Source organism: Macaca nemestrina, chromosome 11 (assembly GCF_043159975.1).
Source record: "Macaca nemestrina isolate mMacNem1 chromosome 11, mMacNem.hap1, whole genome shotgun sequence".
In the NCBI taxonomy this organism is placed as follows: Eukaryota; Metazoa; Chordata; class Mammalia; order Primates; family Cercopithecidae; genus Macaca; species Macaca nemestrina.
This window is the reverse complement of record NC_092135.1, coordinates 114,515,672-114,536,645: the sequence shown is the minus strand read 5'-3', so window position 1 is coordinate 114,536,645 and position 20,974 is coordinate 114,515,672. Positions and strand designations below refer to the sequence as shown.

At 44.3% G+C, this 20,974-nt stretch overlaps 2 protein-coding genes across 3 annotated transcripts in view; both read right to left on the bottom strand.

Moving 5' to 3' along the window:
* Positions 1–8,524: 8,524 nt before the first annotated feature.
* LOC105481177 (ribosomal protein L37a) lies at positions 8,525–11,274 on the bottom strand. The gene is made up of 4 exons (XM_011740549.3): positions 11,143–11,274; positions 10,618–10,746; positions 9,985–10,067; positions 8,525–8,651 (listed from the first exon to the last, which is right to left on the bottom strand). Exons 1-4 carry the CDS (start codon positions 11,143–11,145, stop codon positions 8,588–8,590), a joined length of 279 nt encoding a protein of 92 aa, XP_011738851.1. The 5' UTR covers positions 11,146–11,274; the 3' UTR covers positions 8,525–8,587.
* The window catches only part of LOC105481178 (SNF2 related chromatin remodeling annealing helicase 1), an 82,604-nt gene continuing 72,779 nt past the window's right edge, over positions 11,150–20,974 (bottom strand). The window contains exons 18-22 of one of the 2 annotated variants that reach the window (XR_986810.3): positions 16,971–17,174; positions 13,538–13,627; positions 12,983–13,101; positions 12,430–12,528; positions 11,150–11,283 (exon numbers count right to left, since the gene is read on the bottom strand). The gene's annotated coding sequence lies outside the window, so the exon portion shown is untranslated. Of the gene's footprint in view, positions 11,284–12,429; positions 12,529–12,982; positions 13,102–13,537; positions 13,628–16,970; positions 17,175–20,974 lie in introns of those variants that run through there. The other variant, XR_011610025.1, reaches the window with a different exon arrangement.

The following is a 20,974-nucleotide window of genomic DNA, read 5'->3' as shown; positions in this document are numbered from 1 at the left end:
GGAGAACATGAACAAGTCACTAAACACCAAGTAACAGGCAAAATGAAGAGACAGTAGAATATTTATATTCTTGTGACCATAAAATTGAAATGAGCCAAGACAAAAGTTGGAATATGACACAGATGGCTCAACACACCCCTTTCAAGAGTACCAGCAATTGTGCTTCCTCTGAATGCCTAAGACATTATAATCAGACAGTTTTACAAATACTTAATAAGTAGGCTGGGGGCAGTGGCTCATGCCTGTAATCTCAGCACTTTATGCCAAGGTAGGCATATCACTTGAGTCCAGGAGTTCAAGACCAGCCTGGACAATCTGGCAAAACCCTGTCTCTACAAAAAAATACAAAAAAAATTAGCCGGGCGTGGTGGCACCTGCCTGTAGTCCCAGTTACTCAGGAGGCTGAGGTGGAAGGATCACTTGAGCCTGGGAGGCAGAAGTTGCTGTGAGCCCAGATCATGCCACTGCACTCCAACCTGGGTGACAGTGAGACCCCGTCTAAATTAACCACCAAAAAAGTAAACTAATAGGAGATGGGGACCACAAAATGGTCAGAGCTTTCAGGACATTTAAAATCTCCTCTCTAGTACCATCCATTTATTTATTAAATCATAAAATAACAGAGGACCCATTTTATCCCAGACCCTATTATGGGGACTAGATTGCACAAAGTGCCATAATTCTGTATCTACACCCTTTGTAATGTGTAGCTTGTTGCATCAAGAAATGAGTATATTTTCTTACTCCTTAAATCTGGATTTGCCTTGAGACCGACTTCTTTGCACTATAATGCAGAACAAGTAATGATGTGTGAACTTCAATTACCCTGCCACTGAACTGTGAGCCAACCCAGGCTAGCTGCTGAATGACAGACACATGACCCAGTCACACTTACTGCTCCAAACGCCAGCCAACTACCAGCCAGATATGAGGCCATCCTAGACCAATCAGATCCCCACCGACCTAACAGCTGACCACAGATGCAAGAGCAAGCCAAGCCCAGAATGACTCAGATTATCAGAATGACTTTTGAGTAATATTAATGCTTATTGTTTTCAGTTCTTGAGTTCTGAGGTGGTTTGGATTTTGCAGTAGCTAATACAAGAGGACATAAAGAACGAAACCTAGTCCCTACCCACAAGGACTGCACAATGACAACCTATTGAAGTTGAAAATCTTCAAGATCCGGCCGGGCGCGGTGGCTCAAGCCTGTAATATCAGCACTTTGGGAGGCCGAGACGGGCGGATCACGAGGTCAGGAGATCGAGACCATCCTGGCTAACACGGTGAAACCCCGTCTCTACTAAAAAAAAAAAATACAAAAAACTAGCCGGGCATGGTGGCGGGCGCCTGTAGTCCCAGCTACTCAGGAGGCTGAGGCAAGAGAATGGCGTAAACCCAGGAGGTGGAGCTCACAGTGAGCTGACATCTGGCCACTGCACTCCAGCCTGGGCGGCAGAGCGAGACTCCATCTCAAAAAAAAAAAAAGAAAATCTTCAAGATCAACTTCTGATCTTAACAGAATGCAGAGCCCTAACAGATGGTATACGCTTGACAGTTTTCACATGCATCTCCGACGTCATCCTCCTCTCTTCACTATCTTGATCTCTGCTCCAGGAGGCTGACCTCTATGTACTATGTGAATGGGTTCTTTTGCCTACTGGTTGGGCTTGGTCACTGGAGAACAGTAGCAGATAAGGAGAGAATGAGGATGGGATATTCATCCCCTTGGGTCACTCTGCATGGCCATATTTCATTGGTTGAATCACTTTAAGGTCACCCTTTCCACAGGGCTTTCCTTAACAATTTCCAGTTAACTACTCACTCTCCTCCCTTTCAGGCCACTCTACTATCTCCTATGGCTTTTCCAACGTACTGTACACACTTTTGTAAATGTCTTTATAAAAACCTTGTATTTTTGTAATTTGAATGTGTCATCTGTTCCCTGCTAGGACACTGACATATTACCCAATCAGGGAAATAGTTAGGGAGTCTGGGAGGAGTTCAGGTATACCACAAATAATGTTGTCATAAAAAGAAACTTTAGTTGTTGATATGGTCTGGATCTGTGTCCCGACTCAAATCTCATGTTCAATTGAAATCTCCAACTTTGGAGATTGGGCCTGGTGGAAGGTAAATGGATCATGGGGACGGTTTCTCATGGTTTAGCACCATCCCGCTAGTGCTGTTCTTGTGAGAGTTCTCACAAGATCTGGTTGTTTTTAGTGTGTAGTACCACCTCCTACCCACCCCCCCAGCCCCCACTCTTCCTCCTGCTCTAGGCTCCAGCCATGTGAAGATTCCTGATCTGGCTTTGCCTACCACAGTGAGTAAAAGCTCCCTGAGGCCTCCCCAGTCATGCTGCCTATGTACTCCATGAAACTGTAAGCCAATTAAATCTTTCTTTATAAATTATCCAGTCTCAGGTATTTCTTTATAGCAGTACAAGAATGGACCAATACGGGCCGGGCGCGGTGGCTCAAGCCTGTAATCCCAGCACTTTGGGAGGCCGAGACGGGCGGATCACGAGGTCAGGAGATTGAGACCATCCTGGCTAACACAGTGAAACCCTGTCTCTACTAAAAATACAAAAAAAACTTAGCCAGGCGAGGTGGCAGGCGCCTGTAGTCCCAGCTACTCGGGAGGCTGAGGCAGGAGAATGGCGTAAACCCGGGAGGCAGAGCTTGCAGTGAGCTGAGATCCGGCCACTGCACTCCAGCCTGGGTGACAGAGCGAGACTCCGTCTCAAAAAAAAAAAAAAAAAAAAAAGAATGGACCAATACGGTTGTATATAAAAGTGTTGGCTGGGTGTGGTGGCTCATGCCTGTAATCTCGACACTCTGCGAGGCCAAGGCGGGCGGATCACTTGAAGTCAGGAGTTCGAGACCAGCCTGGCCAAGATGGTGAAACCCCGTCTCTATAGAAAAATTAGCCAGGCATGGTGCCACATGCTTGTAATCCCAGCTACTCAGGAGGCTGAGGAGGAAGATCACTTGAACCCAGGACGCAGGGGTTATAACAAGCCGAGATCACACCACTGCATTCCAGCCTGGGCGAGAGTGAGACTCCATCTCAAACAAACAAAAAAAAGTGTTACCTTTTGCTTGCATGCTCCAAACTCCAGCTTACTCTAGTCTAGTGGGTGTAGACAATAAATCATGTAGTTGTAGATCCATGTGGTTGGTCTCCTACTTTTTTCATTGATTATTGCCTGGAAGGAACCACGGGGCACACAGATAGAAACTCGTTCTTCTAATGTTCTTATAAATGGGCCTAAGATGCAAGTGATGTTGGCATCTTGCTGCTTATAGCAATCTCCCAGTCACTGGAGGTCCCAACCTTCTATATCTAGAAAAACTGGGTGCAGCCAACTCAATGGGAGAGCAGAACAGAGAAGCAATAAGAACCAGCTCTCAGCCACCAGGAATTAAATCTGTCCTCAGTTCTTGTGGTTTCTATTTTTTCAGAATGGCTTTTTCTATCTCTAGTCAGTGCCCTCTAACTAAGCAAATGGCACCATCCTTTTCCCACAGTGCTTGGAACAATCCTTTTATGGTTCCTGTGTAAATGCAGCCAATACATCTCATTTTCTCTATGACCTGAAGTAAGCCAGAGACTAACCAACCAAAAATTACACGAAATTACTTAAGTGAAGCCCCTGGGAAAACAGGGCATTACTTGACCCTTAGCACAAATGTGCTAGAATTTAACCCATGACAAACAGGTCCACACGACAACTTCCCATAGACAATATAAACAGCAAAGGCAGATCCGATGGAAAAGAGGAAAATAAGCCTTTCTTGGAATTTCTAAGATTCAAGAGATTTGAACCTCAAGAGTGTTTCATATTCTGGGCACGGTGGCTCACGCCAGTAATCTTAGTATTATGGGAGGCCGCAGCAGGTGGATTGCTTGAGCTCAGGAGTCTGAGACCAGCATGGGCAACATGGTGAAACCCTGTCTCTATGAAAAATACAAAAGTTAGCCAGGCAAGGTGGCACACGCCTGTAGTCCCAGCTACTGGGGAGGATAAAGTGGGAGGACGGCTTGACCCTGGGAGGCAGAGGTTGCAGTGAACTGAGACCACACCACTGCGCTCTAGCCTGGGCAACAGAGCCAGACCCTATCTCAAAAAAAAAATTAATAAAAAACAAAAACAAATCAGTTGTGTATGAACGTACACACACACAAAATGACTTCAAAGTATTTTCAATTACTTCAAAGTATGTTCAAAGATCTTACTGAAGCTCCTTGGGCCAAAAACAGAAAGGCTTCCTTGGCCTGAACCCTGTCTCTCCCTTTTCCTGACATCATAACTCATCCTTTCACCACAGTCTCCCTCCTGATTCCTTCTCCTTTGGCCTGACAGCACCCTCTAACACTCACCCACCACCCCATCTTTGAAAAACAGCATTATGTCCAAAGTGTTTTTTGTCTTTCCAAGATCTACAGTCCCTGAACCTCACTATGAGTGTTCTAGATCCAAATTTATCTAACTTGTTCTGTTTAAGAGGAAAACTATTATATCCATCTTACAGATGAAAAGATTAGGCTGGGCACAATGGCTTATGCCTGTAATCCCAGCGCTTTGGGAGGCCAAAGTGGGTGGATCACCTGAGGTTAGGAGTTCAAGACCAGCCTGGCCAACATGGTGAAATCCCGTCTCTACTAAAAATACAAAAACTAGCCGGGCGTGGTGGCGCACACCTGTAATCCCAGCTACTCGGGAGGCTGAGGCAGGAGAATCGCTTGAACTCAGGAGGCGGGCGGAGGTTGCAGTGGGCCAATATCATGATATTGCACTCCAGCTTGGCGACACAGCAAGACTCTGTCTCGGGAAAAAAAAGACTCTTGTCTCGGGGGAAAAAAAAAGAGTAAAGTTCAGGAGAGGATTAAATAATTCCTCCAAGGTCACAAAGCCATTATAGCAGAACAACCAAATAACTCCTGCTTCTGACTCTAGAATCCACATTTTTTTTTTTTTTCTTTGAGATGGAGTCTTGTTCTGTAGCCCAGGCTGGAGTGCAGTGGCGTGATCCCGGCTCACACCATTCTCCTGCCTCAGCCTCCACATTCTTAACCATTATGCTGGAGACAGTTCTTGTCCTTTCCAACTGTTGTGTTCCCGAATAAATTTGAAAAATATTTTGCACAGCTCTGGGGGTTAAAAAGAAAAATTAGCGTTCTGATTGGAATTGGCATGTATATATAATTAGGAGGAAATAACACTTTCACCATAGTTGTGTCTAGCTCAAAGAGTTTATAATTAAGCTTAATTAAGCATACTGTTTCCCGTTATACTGGGACTTGAGGATGGTGATCATGTCCTGTCCATACTGCACGGAGTGGTCAACACAGGTTGGTTTAATGAAGAGTCTCTACCCTCAACCAAGCCCCCGCTTCATTAAGTGAACCCATGTGGGTCTCTGTGTCAACCATACCACCCACTCTCCAGACACTACTCTGCTCTCAAGGTTCCTGACATACAGGGTTGATTGTGGCATGACATTAACTTTACCCTCAATTTATCTTGATGTACCCCAAAGCATATAAACAATGTTTCCATTCCCTGTTGATGAATTCTGACCTGAAGTGCTATCAACAAAATGGCTTTTAAGTTTCCCAGAGGAAGAGAGCCAACAGTAAAATCGCTGTACAGATTGCTTGGTTCTAGTTGCTACATTTCCAAGTTGATGTATTATTTCCAATCTTAATTGAACAGATCCTCCCCAAATCCCTTCAGTCCCAGTTCTCCACGCCTCACCTATTGCTGACAAAATGAAGCTCAAGCTTACCCATGTCTCAACTTCATACCCAAAACTTGGAATCAGACGTGCTTCTGTATTGGCTATCTGTACATTTATCACAGCCACCCGCATAGTTAGGATACAATGAAATGGCCTGGTGAAAAACACAAGCCTAACTTACTTTTTATATCACGACACAATGTTCAATTAAATGACTTAAGAGTCAAACGCTCAGAAAACCACTGTGAAAACAAGCCAGGGGATGAAGTTGCTTAAATAACAAAATGAAGGTGGGAATCTTCAGTATGGGAAGAGGCAGGTAAGGAACACTCTGAGCCCATAAAATAGAAGGCAGATTAGTACAGCAGGAAATCACAGACTAGGGGTCAGAGAAACCTGATTTTCAGCCTTACCTACATCACCTGCCTCCCTAACATCTTGGGAAAATCACTATTTCCTTAGATATAAAAATATTTATCTCAACACTTTCACTGGTCTGTAAACTGTCCGCTGCCCTTTCCTCTTTAACTGTCATAAAAAAGCAATCAATACATGGCTGGTTGAGGTGGTTTACAAAATCCCAGCACTTTCGGAGGCCAAGGCTGACATACCACTTGAGCCCGGGAGTTCGAGACCAGCCTGGTCAACATGGCAAAAGCCTGTCTCTACTAAAAATACAAACACTAGCTGGGCTTAGTGGCATAAGCCTGTAATCCCAGCTACTTCGGAGGCTGAGGCATGAGAAGTGCTTGAACCTGGGAGGTGGAAGCTGCAGTGAGCTGAGATTGTGCCATTGCACTTCAGCCTGGGTGACAGTGAGACTGTCTCAGAAAACAATCAAAAAGCAGTACTTCACTTATTACAAAAATTGAGTAGTTTTCCATGCCTAATCATGTTCAAAGGCAACATACCAGCTTTGTTAAGACTCCAAATTAGTAATCCAAACACCCATCATCTACTCCATTCTACTACCACGAATTATACAGGAAACTGAAGCAGAGAGGTTGTTACTTAACCCAGGTCACACAACTACCTAGGCAGTTTGGCTAAGTTGGTGTTCTTAACCACAGCATTAGGCCATCTAATGCTCACTCAGTTCCCTATGCTTATGTGAAATCCTGGTCACTCACCTGGAGATCCTATGGAGAGCTTCTCCAGGAGATTCACCTGGAGAGCCGCGTCACGCCTATGAAGCCTGAAAATCCTGACTTGTCACTCCTGGTCCTACCCCTACTGACCTACAGTACTTGCTTCACAGTACAAAATCAGTAGTACCACTTTGTGACACAAATGAGATCCAAAGATGACCAGTTACTGCTATGGATCTAGGAAACGCTTGACCCAGTTAAGTATTCTTCTAGGGTAGTTATGTTTCTGCCAGAGGCAATGCAGGAGGTAAAGGTCAAGGGAGACATCTGTGCAAAAGCCAGTAATGGGCAAAAAAAAAGCTATAGAAGATAGGGGTCAGCCCAAGTGAAACAAAGGTTTTTACTTTGTCCTAAAGATGAAGTAAATCCACATTCTTACCGAATTAAATTTGCATCCTTAAAGGATTACTGACTCTAGAATAGACAAAAGACATACCAATTAGGAGGACTGAGAAGTCCATACCACAGATGGTTGAGAAGTTAGACTAAATTGGCAGTGAATTAAGTGCATAAAAGTGTCAAAGACAGACCTAAAATAACTCGAATTCCTCCAAGGCAATTCATTTTGTTACTACAACCATCTGTCAATCTGAAATCAATCCTACAAATCCTTATGTGCAAACTAAAAACTGGAGAATTGCAGACGTTTGCAACATTTAATGTGAAATTAGTTTCATACTGTTTCCTGAAGATGCTGACAGTGTAGGCCAAATGAAACATCATAGAAGAGGCAGTATATGTATATCCTTCAGTATATCTTTTACCTTCAGAAATTTTTTTGGGGGGGACAGAGTGTTGTCCAGGCTAAAGTGCAGTGGCACAATCCTGGCTCACTGCAACCTCCCCCTCCTAGGTTCAAGTGATTCTTGTGCCTGAGCCTCCCAAGTAGCTGGGATTACAGGCATATGCCACCATACCAAGCTATTTTTTATATTTTTCGTCAAGATGGGTTTTCGCTATGTTGTCCACACTGGTCTCAATCTCCTGGCCTCAAGTAATCCACCTGCCTCAGTCACCCAAAGTGCTGGGATTTCAGGCATGAGTCACCGCACCCAGCCTAAACAAATTTTATAAAAATACTGGACTGTAAGGCTGGGCTTGGTGGCTCACGCCTGTAACCCCAGCACTCTGGGAGGCCGAGGCAGATGGATCACTTGAGGTCAGTTCAAGACCAGCCTGGCCAATGTGGCGAAAACCTCACATCTACTCAAAATACAAAAATTAGCTGGGCATGGTGGTGCGTGACTGTAATCCCAGCTACTCGGGAGGCTGAGGCAGGAGAATTGCTTGAACCTAAGAGGTGGGGGTTGCAGTGGGCCAAGATCAGTACACTGCACTCCAGCCTGGGTGACAAAGACCCGCCTAGAAAACAAACAAAAAAATATTAACTGTAATTTAAAAACTAAAGTTCACAGTTGGCTCCAATGTATCTCAAAGTCAAACTGGCAAGAGCAGACTTATAAAAAGCTAATAAACTTGAAGACTTATATTCTTATGCTGCATTTTACCATTTGACTACTAAAAAGGAGACTGAATTACAATATTCCATCTTGGCATGCTTTTCCAATACAACAGTATTTACACAATGCAAACATCAGAATGTCTAATAAAGTTAACAAGCCAAGGCAATTTTGTTACATAAATTAACCCATTTATTATAGGCCAGTGATGTCTCAAAGAGTAGAAGAGCGTCTACTGGTCTTTCAACTCCTTCAGTCTTCTGATGGCGGACTTTACCGTGACAGCGGAAGTGGTACTGGAAAGAAAGATTCAGTTTCCAACATAATTAAGCATGTTAACATAGAAAATGGCAAACAAGTAAATCTGCCTCGTTTTTGTGGTGAAGTCTCTTCCCAAATTTTCCCGGAAAGAATTATACTGAGATAGACTGCTCTACCAATACTTTGCTGCAGTCGATCCAAACATCTAACCAACATTAGATTACTCCCCCGAAATGAGTGGCTTCTAAACTACATGATGGCATCCTTTAAGAGCCATGCCTTCAGGATCTTGCAGAATTAGACATGCAATCACATGCACCTGATTTCTCAACCAGTTTTTTTTTTTTTTTTTTAGGAACTCAGTTGTGGACAAGCAAGCTTTAACTCCCCCTACCCCACCCCACAAAACAGAAATGGTTCTAAGAGGCTGACCCAAACTTATTAAAAGGGAATGGACAGATTACAAGAAATGAATAAATTACAAGATGGTACAGTGAGAACAATGAATAAGGAAATAGAGTGGACACTAAAGTGCCTTTGGGAAAGACAGCTACTGAAATGACTACAAAAGTTTTACCACAAAATTCAGGAACTATACCTGAAAATCACCATCCTATATGGTGAGTATATAAATGCGAATTAACTTTCCTATCAGAACCAAGAAAGCACTCTAGTTCCCATTTTCCATTCTGCCCTAATAAAAACCCCCACAAGGTGTGTGTGTGTGTGTGTGTGTGTATATATATGTATGTATTTCAACATTTTCCACTTCGGTTTAAGTTTAAATTGACTGAAACTTAAAATCCCATTCTTTAATTACACTAGCCATATATGTGCTTAGTGTATTGGACGACACAGGTCTGGACACTGGTTTGTAGTGTAGTCTTTGTAGTATCGCCCTGTCAAGTAATACTGAGTTGCAGATTCACAAACCTGCAGGAGTCTAACACTGTTCAGAAAGACGAAATTGCGGTGGTCCTGATGGCCTCAAGTTTCCAAATACAGTTTTGAACTAATTGACCTCACCTATTTTTGTCAAAACTTGCAATGCACATCAACGTTCAGCAGATTCAGTCCCACTAACGGACCTGCACAGTATCATGACAACGTTCACAACTATGTGCCCAGTGACCATCTAATTCTAAAGCAGTCTGTGAAATAGATTTCCGACTTCTATTTTGGTAGTTTTGTGTTTACTCTTTCAGTAACTGAAAATAAATCACCACAAAAGAATCCTGAAAATACAAGGGCATCCTTATTCTCTCTGTCCTGAGAAAGTGTTAACACGAGTCCATCCAGCAACAACCTGGAATGTGGGCCTATGTGGCCCACACACTTCGAAATACAAGGACAAGGAAACAGACTCACTTGTATGTCCAGGCACCGCCGGCCACTGTCTTCATGCAGGAACCACAGTGCCAGATCCCCACAGCTCGTCTCTTCATCTTGGTCTATAAAAGAGAACAAATTTTCACCATGAACCAAGTATTTTATCTTACAAGCATCCAGAAGTCTAAATTTGGATTCACCTCATTGTCAAGGATGTGAAAGCCTTCCTTCCTCCCTCAAAAACAAAAACAAGGATTGCTGTAATGTAGTATTTTGCACATAAACATTCAAACCTTTATCAAACAAAAATCGCAGAACAAGTAGAATGGTATTAGATGGACAGACTAGGTATCTTGGGGGTTGGTACAGAAACATCAGTAGACAAAACTGATGGAATCATTTCCCACAAAGCAGGTTTGGCTTAGGCTGGGGGCGCTCTGTCAAATGATTATTTTACCCATTAACTATTAAGTGGTTTTCTTTAAATGAAAAACGTTTCACAAAATCTAAAGTTACCATCAACACTTTTATCTTAAAACTCATGATCAATGAACGGCACGAGTAATTCTAACTGCTCACGAGCACACGGCTTACAAAATACCTTGAAGTCAGACCTCACTTGGGTAAGAAACCTGCCCTCCCTCTCCCCTCACCAGATTTTGCCTTACTTACTTTGCCACAGAAAGAGCAAGTGTACTTGGCGTGCTGGCTGATTTCAATTTTCTTCACCATTTTCCGGAGGGAGGCCCCATAGCGCGTCCCGTATTTACCGACGATCCCGACTTTCTTGGTACGTTTGGCCTGTTTAGAGTGAAGGGAGAAACCAGTGATAGTTAGACCTGGAACCCAGGCAGGCCCCGGAGCCTCCACACACCATTCCTCCACCTCACTGACGGGTGACCGACATGTGAATTACATGTGACCTAGTTTTCCCTAAATTCAACCCAACAAAACCAGCGCCCAGGGCTCGCCGCGCGCTCCGAACGCCCGGCGTTAACCCGGCCGCAGCGCGCCAGGACCAGCCAAGGCGCCTCGCTCCTCCGCTGTGGGGCAGCGTCCGACAGTGGTGTCTCCTGCGAAGGCATGGAGACAGGAGAGAACACGGGGCAAGGCAGGTGAGGAGACGGGTGCGGGAGAAGAAAACAAGGACAGATGCAGGCAGATAGAGACCTAGGCCGCACAGAGAACCGCACTCACCATGGCCTCGCGAACTAGGTCCGAGCCCAGAGAGGAAGAAATGCGGTGCGCAGGCGCGGTATTAGGCAGACGAGCGGAAGTGGCTGGTGGAGGCCTAGCTAGGAACTGAGCTCTATGGTTCGGGCGTTTTCCGGCGACCTCCTGAGAAATGTTTGCAATTGTAAGGTGTCTCTCTCACCCAGGTTTACCCGGATTCGCAAACTATGGCGACAAACAACCATAGCAGAAGCACGTCCAGATTATTTCAGATATATTACAAAATCCTGCAAAGGTACGAGTTCCTCCATTCGATGCACAGCGCTTGGCTTGGAGAAGTGCATAAATCTTACCTCTGTGGGGCTGGGCGCAGTGGCTCACGCCTTAATTCTAACACTTTGGGAGGCGGGGCAGGTCAGGAGTTCGAGACCAGCCTGGTCAACAGGATGAAACCCCGTCTCTATTCCAAATCTCATTTCTTTCCCTGCTGCATTATACTCTCTAAAAGTGGCTGACGGCAGGCTGCTAGCGACAGTAGTGACTAAAATCCAAAGTTCCACTCCCAGAACAAGTTGCAGGCCAGCAGCAAACAATCGTATAGCCACATTAAGAAGTTAGATAGTTCAAACTGATCAGAGTTCTGAAGGAAAGGATGATGGTTCCGCCCGAGACTAATTCAGAAGAGCCTGGCGTTCCCTGAGGAAAGTCTGAAATTGGAAGGCTGGGGAAAAGTTAACAGTCACCTTGGAGTTTTGTGTTCCAGCTGCTCCATCTCAGTGCGGATGGCCCGCCTTCCACTTCATTTCAGAACCCACTTCCATGGCCCCACACTAGGCTGTTAGGCAGCTTCCTGGTCCAGGCCTGAACCCTTAAACTCTAACATCTTAACCTCTGCCCACCATCAATTCTCTGTCCCTCCAGGTCTCTCAAAGGGGTCAGCAGGGAAGAACTGGATTTCTAGTTGAGGCCCGGGGTGGGGAGGGTGTGTTCTGGGACTAGACACATGATTTTCTTTCTTTATGTAGAACACACACACTAGGAAGTTTGGCTACCTTTTTTCAGGGGATGGCTAATCCAGAGGATAAGAAGCTCAGAAAAATATTGGAATAAGACTGTAAGAGAGAATCCATGATTTGAGGACCAAGAAAGACCATGAGAGCTGAAAGGCATTGTGTGGCCCTAATTCCAATCAGAACTCTGCTAACAAGTAGCTTCCGTTCCCGAAGCTTAATATTAACAATATTAACTGTCTCAAATAATTTTGCACCTGTTCACTTTTCCTCACAATTATATTAAAATCAACTTGCATACCTGGGCTGAGGTGAGAAGATCACTTGAGCCTGGGAGGTTGAGGCTGCACTAAGCTGTCATTACGCCACTGCAGTCCAGCGTGGGCAACGGAGTGAGAGCCTGTCTCAAAAAATATATATAAATCAAATCACAGCAACTTGTAGACAGCTATGCACTTTATATGGTTACAATTGTTGGAAGGTAACACATGGTAGGCACTGAGTATTTTATATGGATGTGCTCATTTAATTTTCCATTATCCTTTATGATAGGAATGATTATCTTCATTACTAAGAAAAAGAGAGGAAGTCTCATGTAATGATTAGGAACTTAGAGGCTCTGGATTCAGTCTGGGTTCAAAACAACTATTTACCAGCTGTGGGACCTCTGACAAGTTATTCTTTCTTTTTTCTGTTTTTTTGTTTTTGTTTTTTTGTTTTTTTTTTGTTTTTGAGACAGAGTCTCTCTTGCAAAGGATTCTTTGAGGCCAGGAGTTCTAGGCACCCCGGACAATATAGCAAGACCCCATCTCCACAAAAAGTAAAAATAATAAGCCAGGTATGGTGGCACACACCTGTGGTTCTAGCTGCTCAGGAGGCTGAAATGTGAGGATTGCTTTAGCCCAGGAGTTCAGAGGTTACAGTGAGCTATGATCACACCATTGCACTCCAACCTGGACAACAGAGTGAGATCCTTTCTCAAAACAAAAAAAAAAAAGAAAAAAGCAACTCATTCTCAGGGAAGTTAAGAATCTTGCTCAATGTCACACAGCAATTAAAACTCAAATCCGGTCTGTCTGACCCCAAAGTTAGTTCTCCTAATTGCTGGCTTGTACTACTCTAAATCATAATATTTAGTGCACTGAAAAAGCACATTATGAAAAAACATACTTGAATTAGAATCAGGTCCCTGGCACTCAGTCTGGGCCAGGCTCTGTAACTACCTTGTGGTTTGACTTTAGGTAAGCCACAGTCCCCACATGAAGAACCACCTCCCCACCTCCCAGCAACCACCATCTTTATTTACAAGGAGCTGGACCAGGTGGTCTCCAAGGTCCTGTCCCGTTCTTCCCTCCCATGATTCCAGGAAGAGCTTCCAGACTTAGAGTGCCATTGGGGCAGTGACCTACCATGTGCTTTATGTCATCACATCTTGCACATTTTTGTGGATAAAGGGTAGTAGTCTCTTTATCCTCCCCAATCTGTTATTCCAACTCTGGCTGTGTAAATTCAAGGAGGAGAAAAAGCAAAAAGTAGTGGATAGTGGAAATAGTTAAATTTATTTTTGCATACATTTTTGAATTTTCTAATTATCTTTTATAATAAGCATGTGTTTCTTTTATAATCTAAAAAACTCCCATTAAAAAAAATCCAAACATCTCCAGTAACAACGAGTATACCTACCGCCCCAGATCTCAGGGTTTGTTTTTATTTGTTTTGTTTTGTTTTGTTTTGAGACAGGGTCTTGCTCTGTCCCCCAGGCTGGTGTGCAGTGGTGTGATCACAGCTCACTATAGCCTTGACCTCCCCAGGCTCAAGCAATCCTTTCACCTCAGTCTCCTGAATAGTGCTCAGATAATTTTTTTATTTTTGTAGAGACGGTCTCACCATGTCGCCCAGGCTGGTCTGGAATTCCTGGGTTCAAGCAATCCTCCAGCCTCAGTCTTCCAGAGTGCTGGAATTACAGGCATGAGCCACTATGCCTGGACCCCAGATCTTGGTTTATAATATCATTCTTTAATGAAAGGAACCAGGGCCCCTTAGAGAAGTGACTCATTCTAGGACTGCAGCAGGAAATATACAAGGTGAGCCTGCAGTATCTTGTAGTGCCAGAAAGTAAGGAAATGTTCAGAAAACCCTACACTGATGGAGATATGTCAGAGAGACATAGGAGTCAACTGAAAGAACTCCGAATAGCCAAAGCTAGAAATTTTTGAGCAATAAATAAAGTAGTATTGATTTATAACCCAAGTGTAAAATAAATATCCATGGGTCCACGTGGGTATAAATAAATGATAGACTAAATAAATAAATGAAGGACAAGAGGCAATTCTCTTTTGCAGAAGAATTTTTTTTTTTTTTTTTTGAGACCGAGTCTTGCTCTGTCACCCAGGCTGGAGTGCAGTGGCGTGATCTTGGCTCACTGCAACCTCTGCCTCCTAGGTTCAAGCAATTCTCCTGCCTCAGCCTCCTGAGCAGCTGGGACTATAGGCATGCACCATCACGCCCAGCTAATTTTTGTATTTTTAGTAGAGATGGGGTTTCGCCATATTGGCCAGGCTGGTCTCGAACTCCTGACCTCGTGATCCACCTGCCTCGACCTCCCAAAGTGCTAGGATTACAGGCGTGAGCCACTGCGCCTGGCCAAGAAGAATTTCAAATAATTTATGTGGATATTCTGCCCTCAAGGGTGAGCATAACTCCCCACTTCCTTAGTGTGGGTTGCACAGAATGACTTCCTTCCAAAGAGCACAGTATAGAAAGGGAAAAAAAGAGTAACTTTATGGCCAACACGACCTCAGCCAAGGTGATGAAGGTCAACATCAAAAGTGATAAATCATCTTATTAGTATGTCCCCTTGATGTGGAATGAAAATGGCATTTTGCCTTTGTGATCTTTCTCCCAAAACCTATAATCTCAGGCTAATTGTGAGAATAATAGACAAATTCCAAAAGAGGGACATCCTTCAATATACCTGACCAGGGCTCCTTAAAACTGTCAAACCAGGAAAGCCTGAGAAACTGTCACAGCCAAGAGGAGCCTAAGGTGACATGATGACTAAATGTAACATGATGTCTTAGAACAAAAAAAGACAATACATTAAAAACTAGGAAGATCCAAATAAACTATAGACTTTAGGTCATAATAATGTATTAATCTTGCTTTATGAATTGTAACCAATTTACCATACTAATGTTAAGACGTTGCCAGGCACGGTGGCTCACGCCTGTAATCCCAGCACTTTGAGAAGCCGAGGTGGGCAGATCACAAGGTCAGGAGATTGAGACCATCCTGGCTAACACAGTGAAACCCTGTCTCTACTAAAAATACAAAAAATTAGCCAGGCATGGTGGCACGTGCCTATAATCCCAGCTACTCGGGAGGCTGAGGCAGGAGAATCACTTGAACCTGGGAGGTGGAGGTGGAGTGAGCTGAGATCGTGCCACTGCACTCCAGCCTGGGCGACAGAGCAAGACTTCGTCTCAAAAAAAAAAAAAAAAAAAAAAAATGTTAACAATAGAGAGAATTGGGTAAGGGTATACAAAAGCTACTCTCTCCTCAATTTTTTTTTAATATAATTCTAAAACTGTTCTACAAAATAAAGTCTATTTTAAAACAACCACCACCACCCAAAGAGGTCACCACAAGTCAATTCCATGAGAACAGGGCTTACGTTGTTCACCTCTGCATCCCAGGACCTATACAAAAGCCTGACATGACAGCAGTAATATCTGTTGAATGGGGGATAGTTACCTTGCATGGTATAATGGTGACGGGTATATGAAGCGTTTTATATATTTTGGTTTCTCTGGAAACCCAAACTGGAAACTGAGGCCCACGGAGGTCAAATGACTTGCCCAAGGTCACATAGCCATTAAGTAACATCTAGACGTGTGTTCTCTCCACTGTATCACATGATTCAGATCTCTAGGTCTCTTTCCTCAGCTGCAAAATGAGTACACTATACACCTCTTAAGGGTCTCCAGAGGATAAAATAACTTTCATGAAGTGTCTAGTGGACATTTTAAAATACTGGCCAGTGTGTTTGCTGAGATGCTGCTGCTACCTGATTTCAACATCTCTTTCTGCCTTTTCTTTTCTTTCTTTCTTTTTTTTTTTTTTTTTTTGAGACAGAGTCTGGCTCTGTTGCCCAGGCTGGAGTGCCCTGGCGCCATCTCGGGCTCACTGCAAGCTCCGCCTCCCGGGTTCACGCCATTCCCGGCCTCAGCCTCCGGAGTACCTGGGACTACAGGCACCCGCCACCACGCCCGGCTATTTTTTGTATTTTCAGTAGAGATGGGGTTTCACTGTGTTAGCTAGGATGGTCTCGATCTCCTGACCTCGTGATCCGCCCGCCTCGGCCTCCCAAAGTGCTGGGATTACAGGCGTGAGCCACCGCGCCCAGCCCTCTTTCTGCCTTTTCAATCCTCTCTCCTCTTCTGCCATACTCAAGGAACTGCAGAAGATCTGCCTTCTCCTTTCCCTGAAAAATATGCCCATCTCTTTTCTCCTTAATTTCTTTAGTTTGAACACAATGAAACCACTACAGTCATGGTAACTGCTACTTGAGGCCCACAAAGGGAGTGAGACGTGCTGCAGATGTTTCGCTTCCACCACAGGCCTCATGCACCCTCTGCCCCCATAGGTTAGGGTGGAAGATGGCAAGGGGCCAAGGGAACAAGTCCCTCTTCCTTCAGAAGGGAAATGCACTGCATTTTGGGGTTGTCTGGAAAGCTCTCCACCTAAACAATGCCTGCCTCCAGAAAACTATAAATTAAAACAAAAACATATCCATATTGGTACAAACAACGGAAACTAGTGGAAGGAATCTTAAACACTCACCACAGTCCTCCCTTTTCAGACTGTGCCTCTTGGCCAAGCAGGATGGTGCTCAATTGACCTGGGGAGTGGGTGAGTCAGCTTCATGCTGGGGCAGTCCAGGCAGAGCTGAGATGAGCCATCCTGGGCTGGCGCTAGTTAGCAAATGTGCTGCCTCCCCCATGCCCTCCGCTGCAGAGCCTCCTACGTCTCTGGCCTTCAGGGGGTCTGAGAGAGAGAGCAAGAGAAGAGGGAATGCATGAGTAGGAATGCAATAAGCAGCTGAAAATGAGACACTCCATAATAGGAGGAAATTGTTCATGTTCAGAGCAATTTTGTCAAAACTGAACAATTCTCTTTAAATAGCAGGCTTGAGGATGTACAAATAGCACTCATGAAATCAGCTCTGAGTGACTTCAGAGAATTGGCCCTCTCCTAAAGTCTCAATTTGTCTTATCTGTGGGCTCATAAATTTCCATCCCTATTAGAGGACATCCGGTGTAGAGAATGTTAACTGTAATGTGTCCCCATAAAAAACTCAGTAAAAATCACTGCTGATTCACCTCTGCTCTTAAGGAGCCCTCAACATTCACTGTTTGCCTTTAGAAAAATAAGTAAGTTGGCTGGGCGCGGTGGCTCATGCCTGTAATCCTAGCACTTTGGGAGGCCGAGGCGGGTGGATCACGAGGTCAGGAGATCGAGAGCATCCTGGCCAACGTGGTGAAACTCCATCTCTACTAAAAAAAAAAAATACAAAAAATTAGCCAGGTGTGGTGCCGGGCGCCTGTAGTCCCAGCTACTCGGGAGGCTGAGGCAGGAGAATGGCGTGAACCCAGGAGGCGGAGCTTGCAGTGAGCTGAGATTGCGCCACTGCACTCCAGCCTGGGTGACAGAGCGAGACTCTGTCTCAAAATAAATAAATAAAAATAAAGAAAAATAAATAAGTTAAAAGTTGCCTCCAGAGAGGAGTTCTTGTAGCTATTAACCAGTTCTCTTGAGGCATATGGAACATTTTATTCTTGAAAGAAATCTGAGGTGCAAGCGTCATTCCAGATTCTTCTTGTGCTGGAGACAGAAAGGATTTATCGGGGCGTTTTTCTTTCACTTCGTGCCTCAAGAGAGCCTGCTCTCCACAAAGGCCCTGGTGGCCACAGACAGGAGTGGGGCCCATACAGCATTGTTGAGAGCCCTGTGAGCCCAGAGCCACAGGTAAGAGCTGACCCAGCAGGAGAGGTGAGGCCCTCCAAGGCAGTCCTGGATGCCCCGCAAGAATAAGAGTGTGGGAAATTGACTTAGGCAACCCTCCATTCCTTTCCTCCTTCTCGCCTCAAATTCCGTTTAAACTTGTTCTAGTTATTAATGGACCCGTCACAGAGCATTTACACAGGAAGTGCACGTGTAAAGACTAGAGTAGTCACTTGGCAACTCTTAAGTGGGATAAGGTATGTTAAAAGAAAAACTTTCAACAAATTAAATTTAATAGAGTTTAATTAAGCAAAGAATGATTTGTGAATTGGACAGGCCCCACAACCAGAGAGGTTCAGAGCAGCTCCAGGGTTGCCACATGGTTGGATCACATTTATGGACAGAACAAAGAAAGTAACATACAGAAAAGGGAAGTGAGGACAGAAAGAGCTGGATTGGTTGCAACTCCACATTTGCCTTATTTGAACACAGTGCAAATGGTTAGCCACCTGTGATTGGCTGAAATGTGGCTGCAGTAATTGCCTGAAACTTGGCTACTTGTTACAAGCGTGGGTCCCAGTCTGTTTACCAATCCAGTTAGGTTACAGTTCACTCTGTACAGAGAAACTTTTAGGCTGACTTTAAAATATGTAACGAGGCAGCATTGGATTAAACTTAGTTTAACGAGTAGCAGGAGGCGGAGGTTGCAGTGAGCTGAGATCACACCATTGCACTCAAGCCTGGGCGACAGAGAGAGGCTCTGTCTCAAAAAATAACTAACTAAATAACTAAATAAATAAATAATAATTTAATGGGTAGATCAATATGAAACAATGGTCAAATACATCATGTGAAGTGAGTCATTTTCAGTATGAAGAATTTGATAAAATTTTTGTAAAAACATTCTATGTGTATTTTGCATATATTTGTATGCATAGAGAATGAATTACAAATGGCTTCATCTCAAATTATTTAGTTATTACTTCTAGGAGGTAGGGCTGAGGGCGGGAGGGAGGAGAATGCAGGACTCTTATTTTTGAGCTTATACATTTCTAGATGAATTTTTTTTTTTTTGAGATGGAGTCTCACTCTGTTGCCCAGGCTGGAGTACAGTGTCACGATCTCAGCTTACTGCAACCTCCGCCTCCCGGGTTCAAGTGATTCTCCTGCCTCAGCCTCCTGAGTAGCTGAGATTACAGGCGCCCAACACCATGTCCAGCTAATTTTTTTTTGCATTTTTAGTAGAGACGGGTTTTCACCATGTTGGCCAGGGTGGTCTCAAACTCCTGACCTCAGGTCATCCGCCTGCCTTGGCCTCCCAAGGTGCTGGGATTACAGACATGAGCCACCACGCCCAGCCTTAGATGTATTTTTACATCAAGTTCATAATATTGGAAAGAAGGCACTGCAGAGCAGTAGGTGGAAGGACCGCCTTTTCCGTAAGTGGTGCCGAGCTAACTGCATATTCATATAGAAAAAATTAACCTTGGCCTTACCTCGCTCCATATACAAAAATAAACTGCAGGTGGATTGTAGATCTAAACATTAAAGGCAAAACACAAAAGCTTCTACAACATACTATTTTCTTTTCTTTTTTTTTTTTTTTTAGACGAAGTCTTGCTCTGTTGCCCAGGCAGCCTCACCCTGTGGCCCAGGCTGGAGTGCAGTGGCACGATCTCAGCTCACTGCAACCTTTGCCTCCTGGGTTCAAGTGATTCTTCTGCCTCAGCCTCCTGAGTGGCTGGGACTACAGGACTACAGGCATGCACCACCACGCCCAGCTATTTTTTTTTTTTTTTGGTAGAGATGTGGTTTCACCATGTTGGTCAGGCTGGTCTCGAACTCCCGACCTCAGGTGATCCGCCTGCCTCGGTCTCCCAAAGTGCTGGGATTACAAGCTTGAGACACCGCACCTGACCTCACAACATACTATTTTTATAACCTTGGGGTCATGGTTACATGGATGTTTATTTTAAAATATTTTGTTAAACTGTAAATTGTTTTATGAACTTTTCTGTATATTGTCTTTTGCCCCCAAAAAGAGGGGTTAAAAAAAGAGAAAAAGAGCCTCAAAATCTGTTGAATAGGGGGTGGGAGAGACATGTGTGCAGAGGATCTTGCAAAATCAAATAACTGTTGATTGTCATCATGCCCAAAAGACTGTGACTCACAGGCTTCTTAATGCTTTCTGCTGTGGTCAGGAATTCATTTCCTTCACTGAGACCTCACAGGAAAACACAAAACCAAAACAAAACACAGGTAGAAGAGCCTTCTCCGATTAACCCTCTTTAAACTTCCAAGCCATTTTTTATGTTGGTAATTCTGAACTTGGTGAGAAGTGGGAGGATGGAGTAAATATAAGGTTGGACTTCATTCTCTCCCCTTTGCAAAAAAGAGGATAGAACTTTCTGAGCATTGAGGTTCTAACAGACAAGAATGAACAGACAAGGCAACACCTCAGAGCCAGTGGTGTGGGGATGACACCTCCTGCTCGATTTCTCAGCTCTCCCACTGATCTAGAAAAAGGCTCCTCTGAAGCCGAGAAGGAAAAAGACATGATTAATTCAAGCACAAGTGGATCAAGACTAACAGGATCCTTTGCTGCCTCTTAGAGGCTTCCTTGATGCCAGCCCTAGAGGCAGAAATCAACCAGGATCACTCAGGAAACAAGATACCTCTCAGTGACCCTGGTGAGGGAAGGCAGAGACCAGCTCCAGGGGCCAGAGGGGATGTCTAGTAAAATCCTATAAGGGTACAATTGATGGCAGGGACAGGAGTGGGAGGAGATGGGCCCAGATTTTCTTCATTTCAGTTGACGCTTCCAGAAAACACAGTTCTGGGGG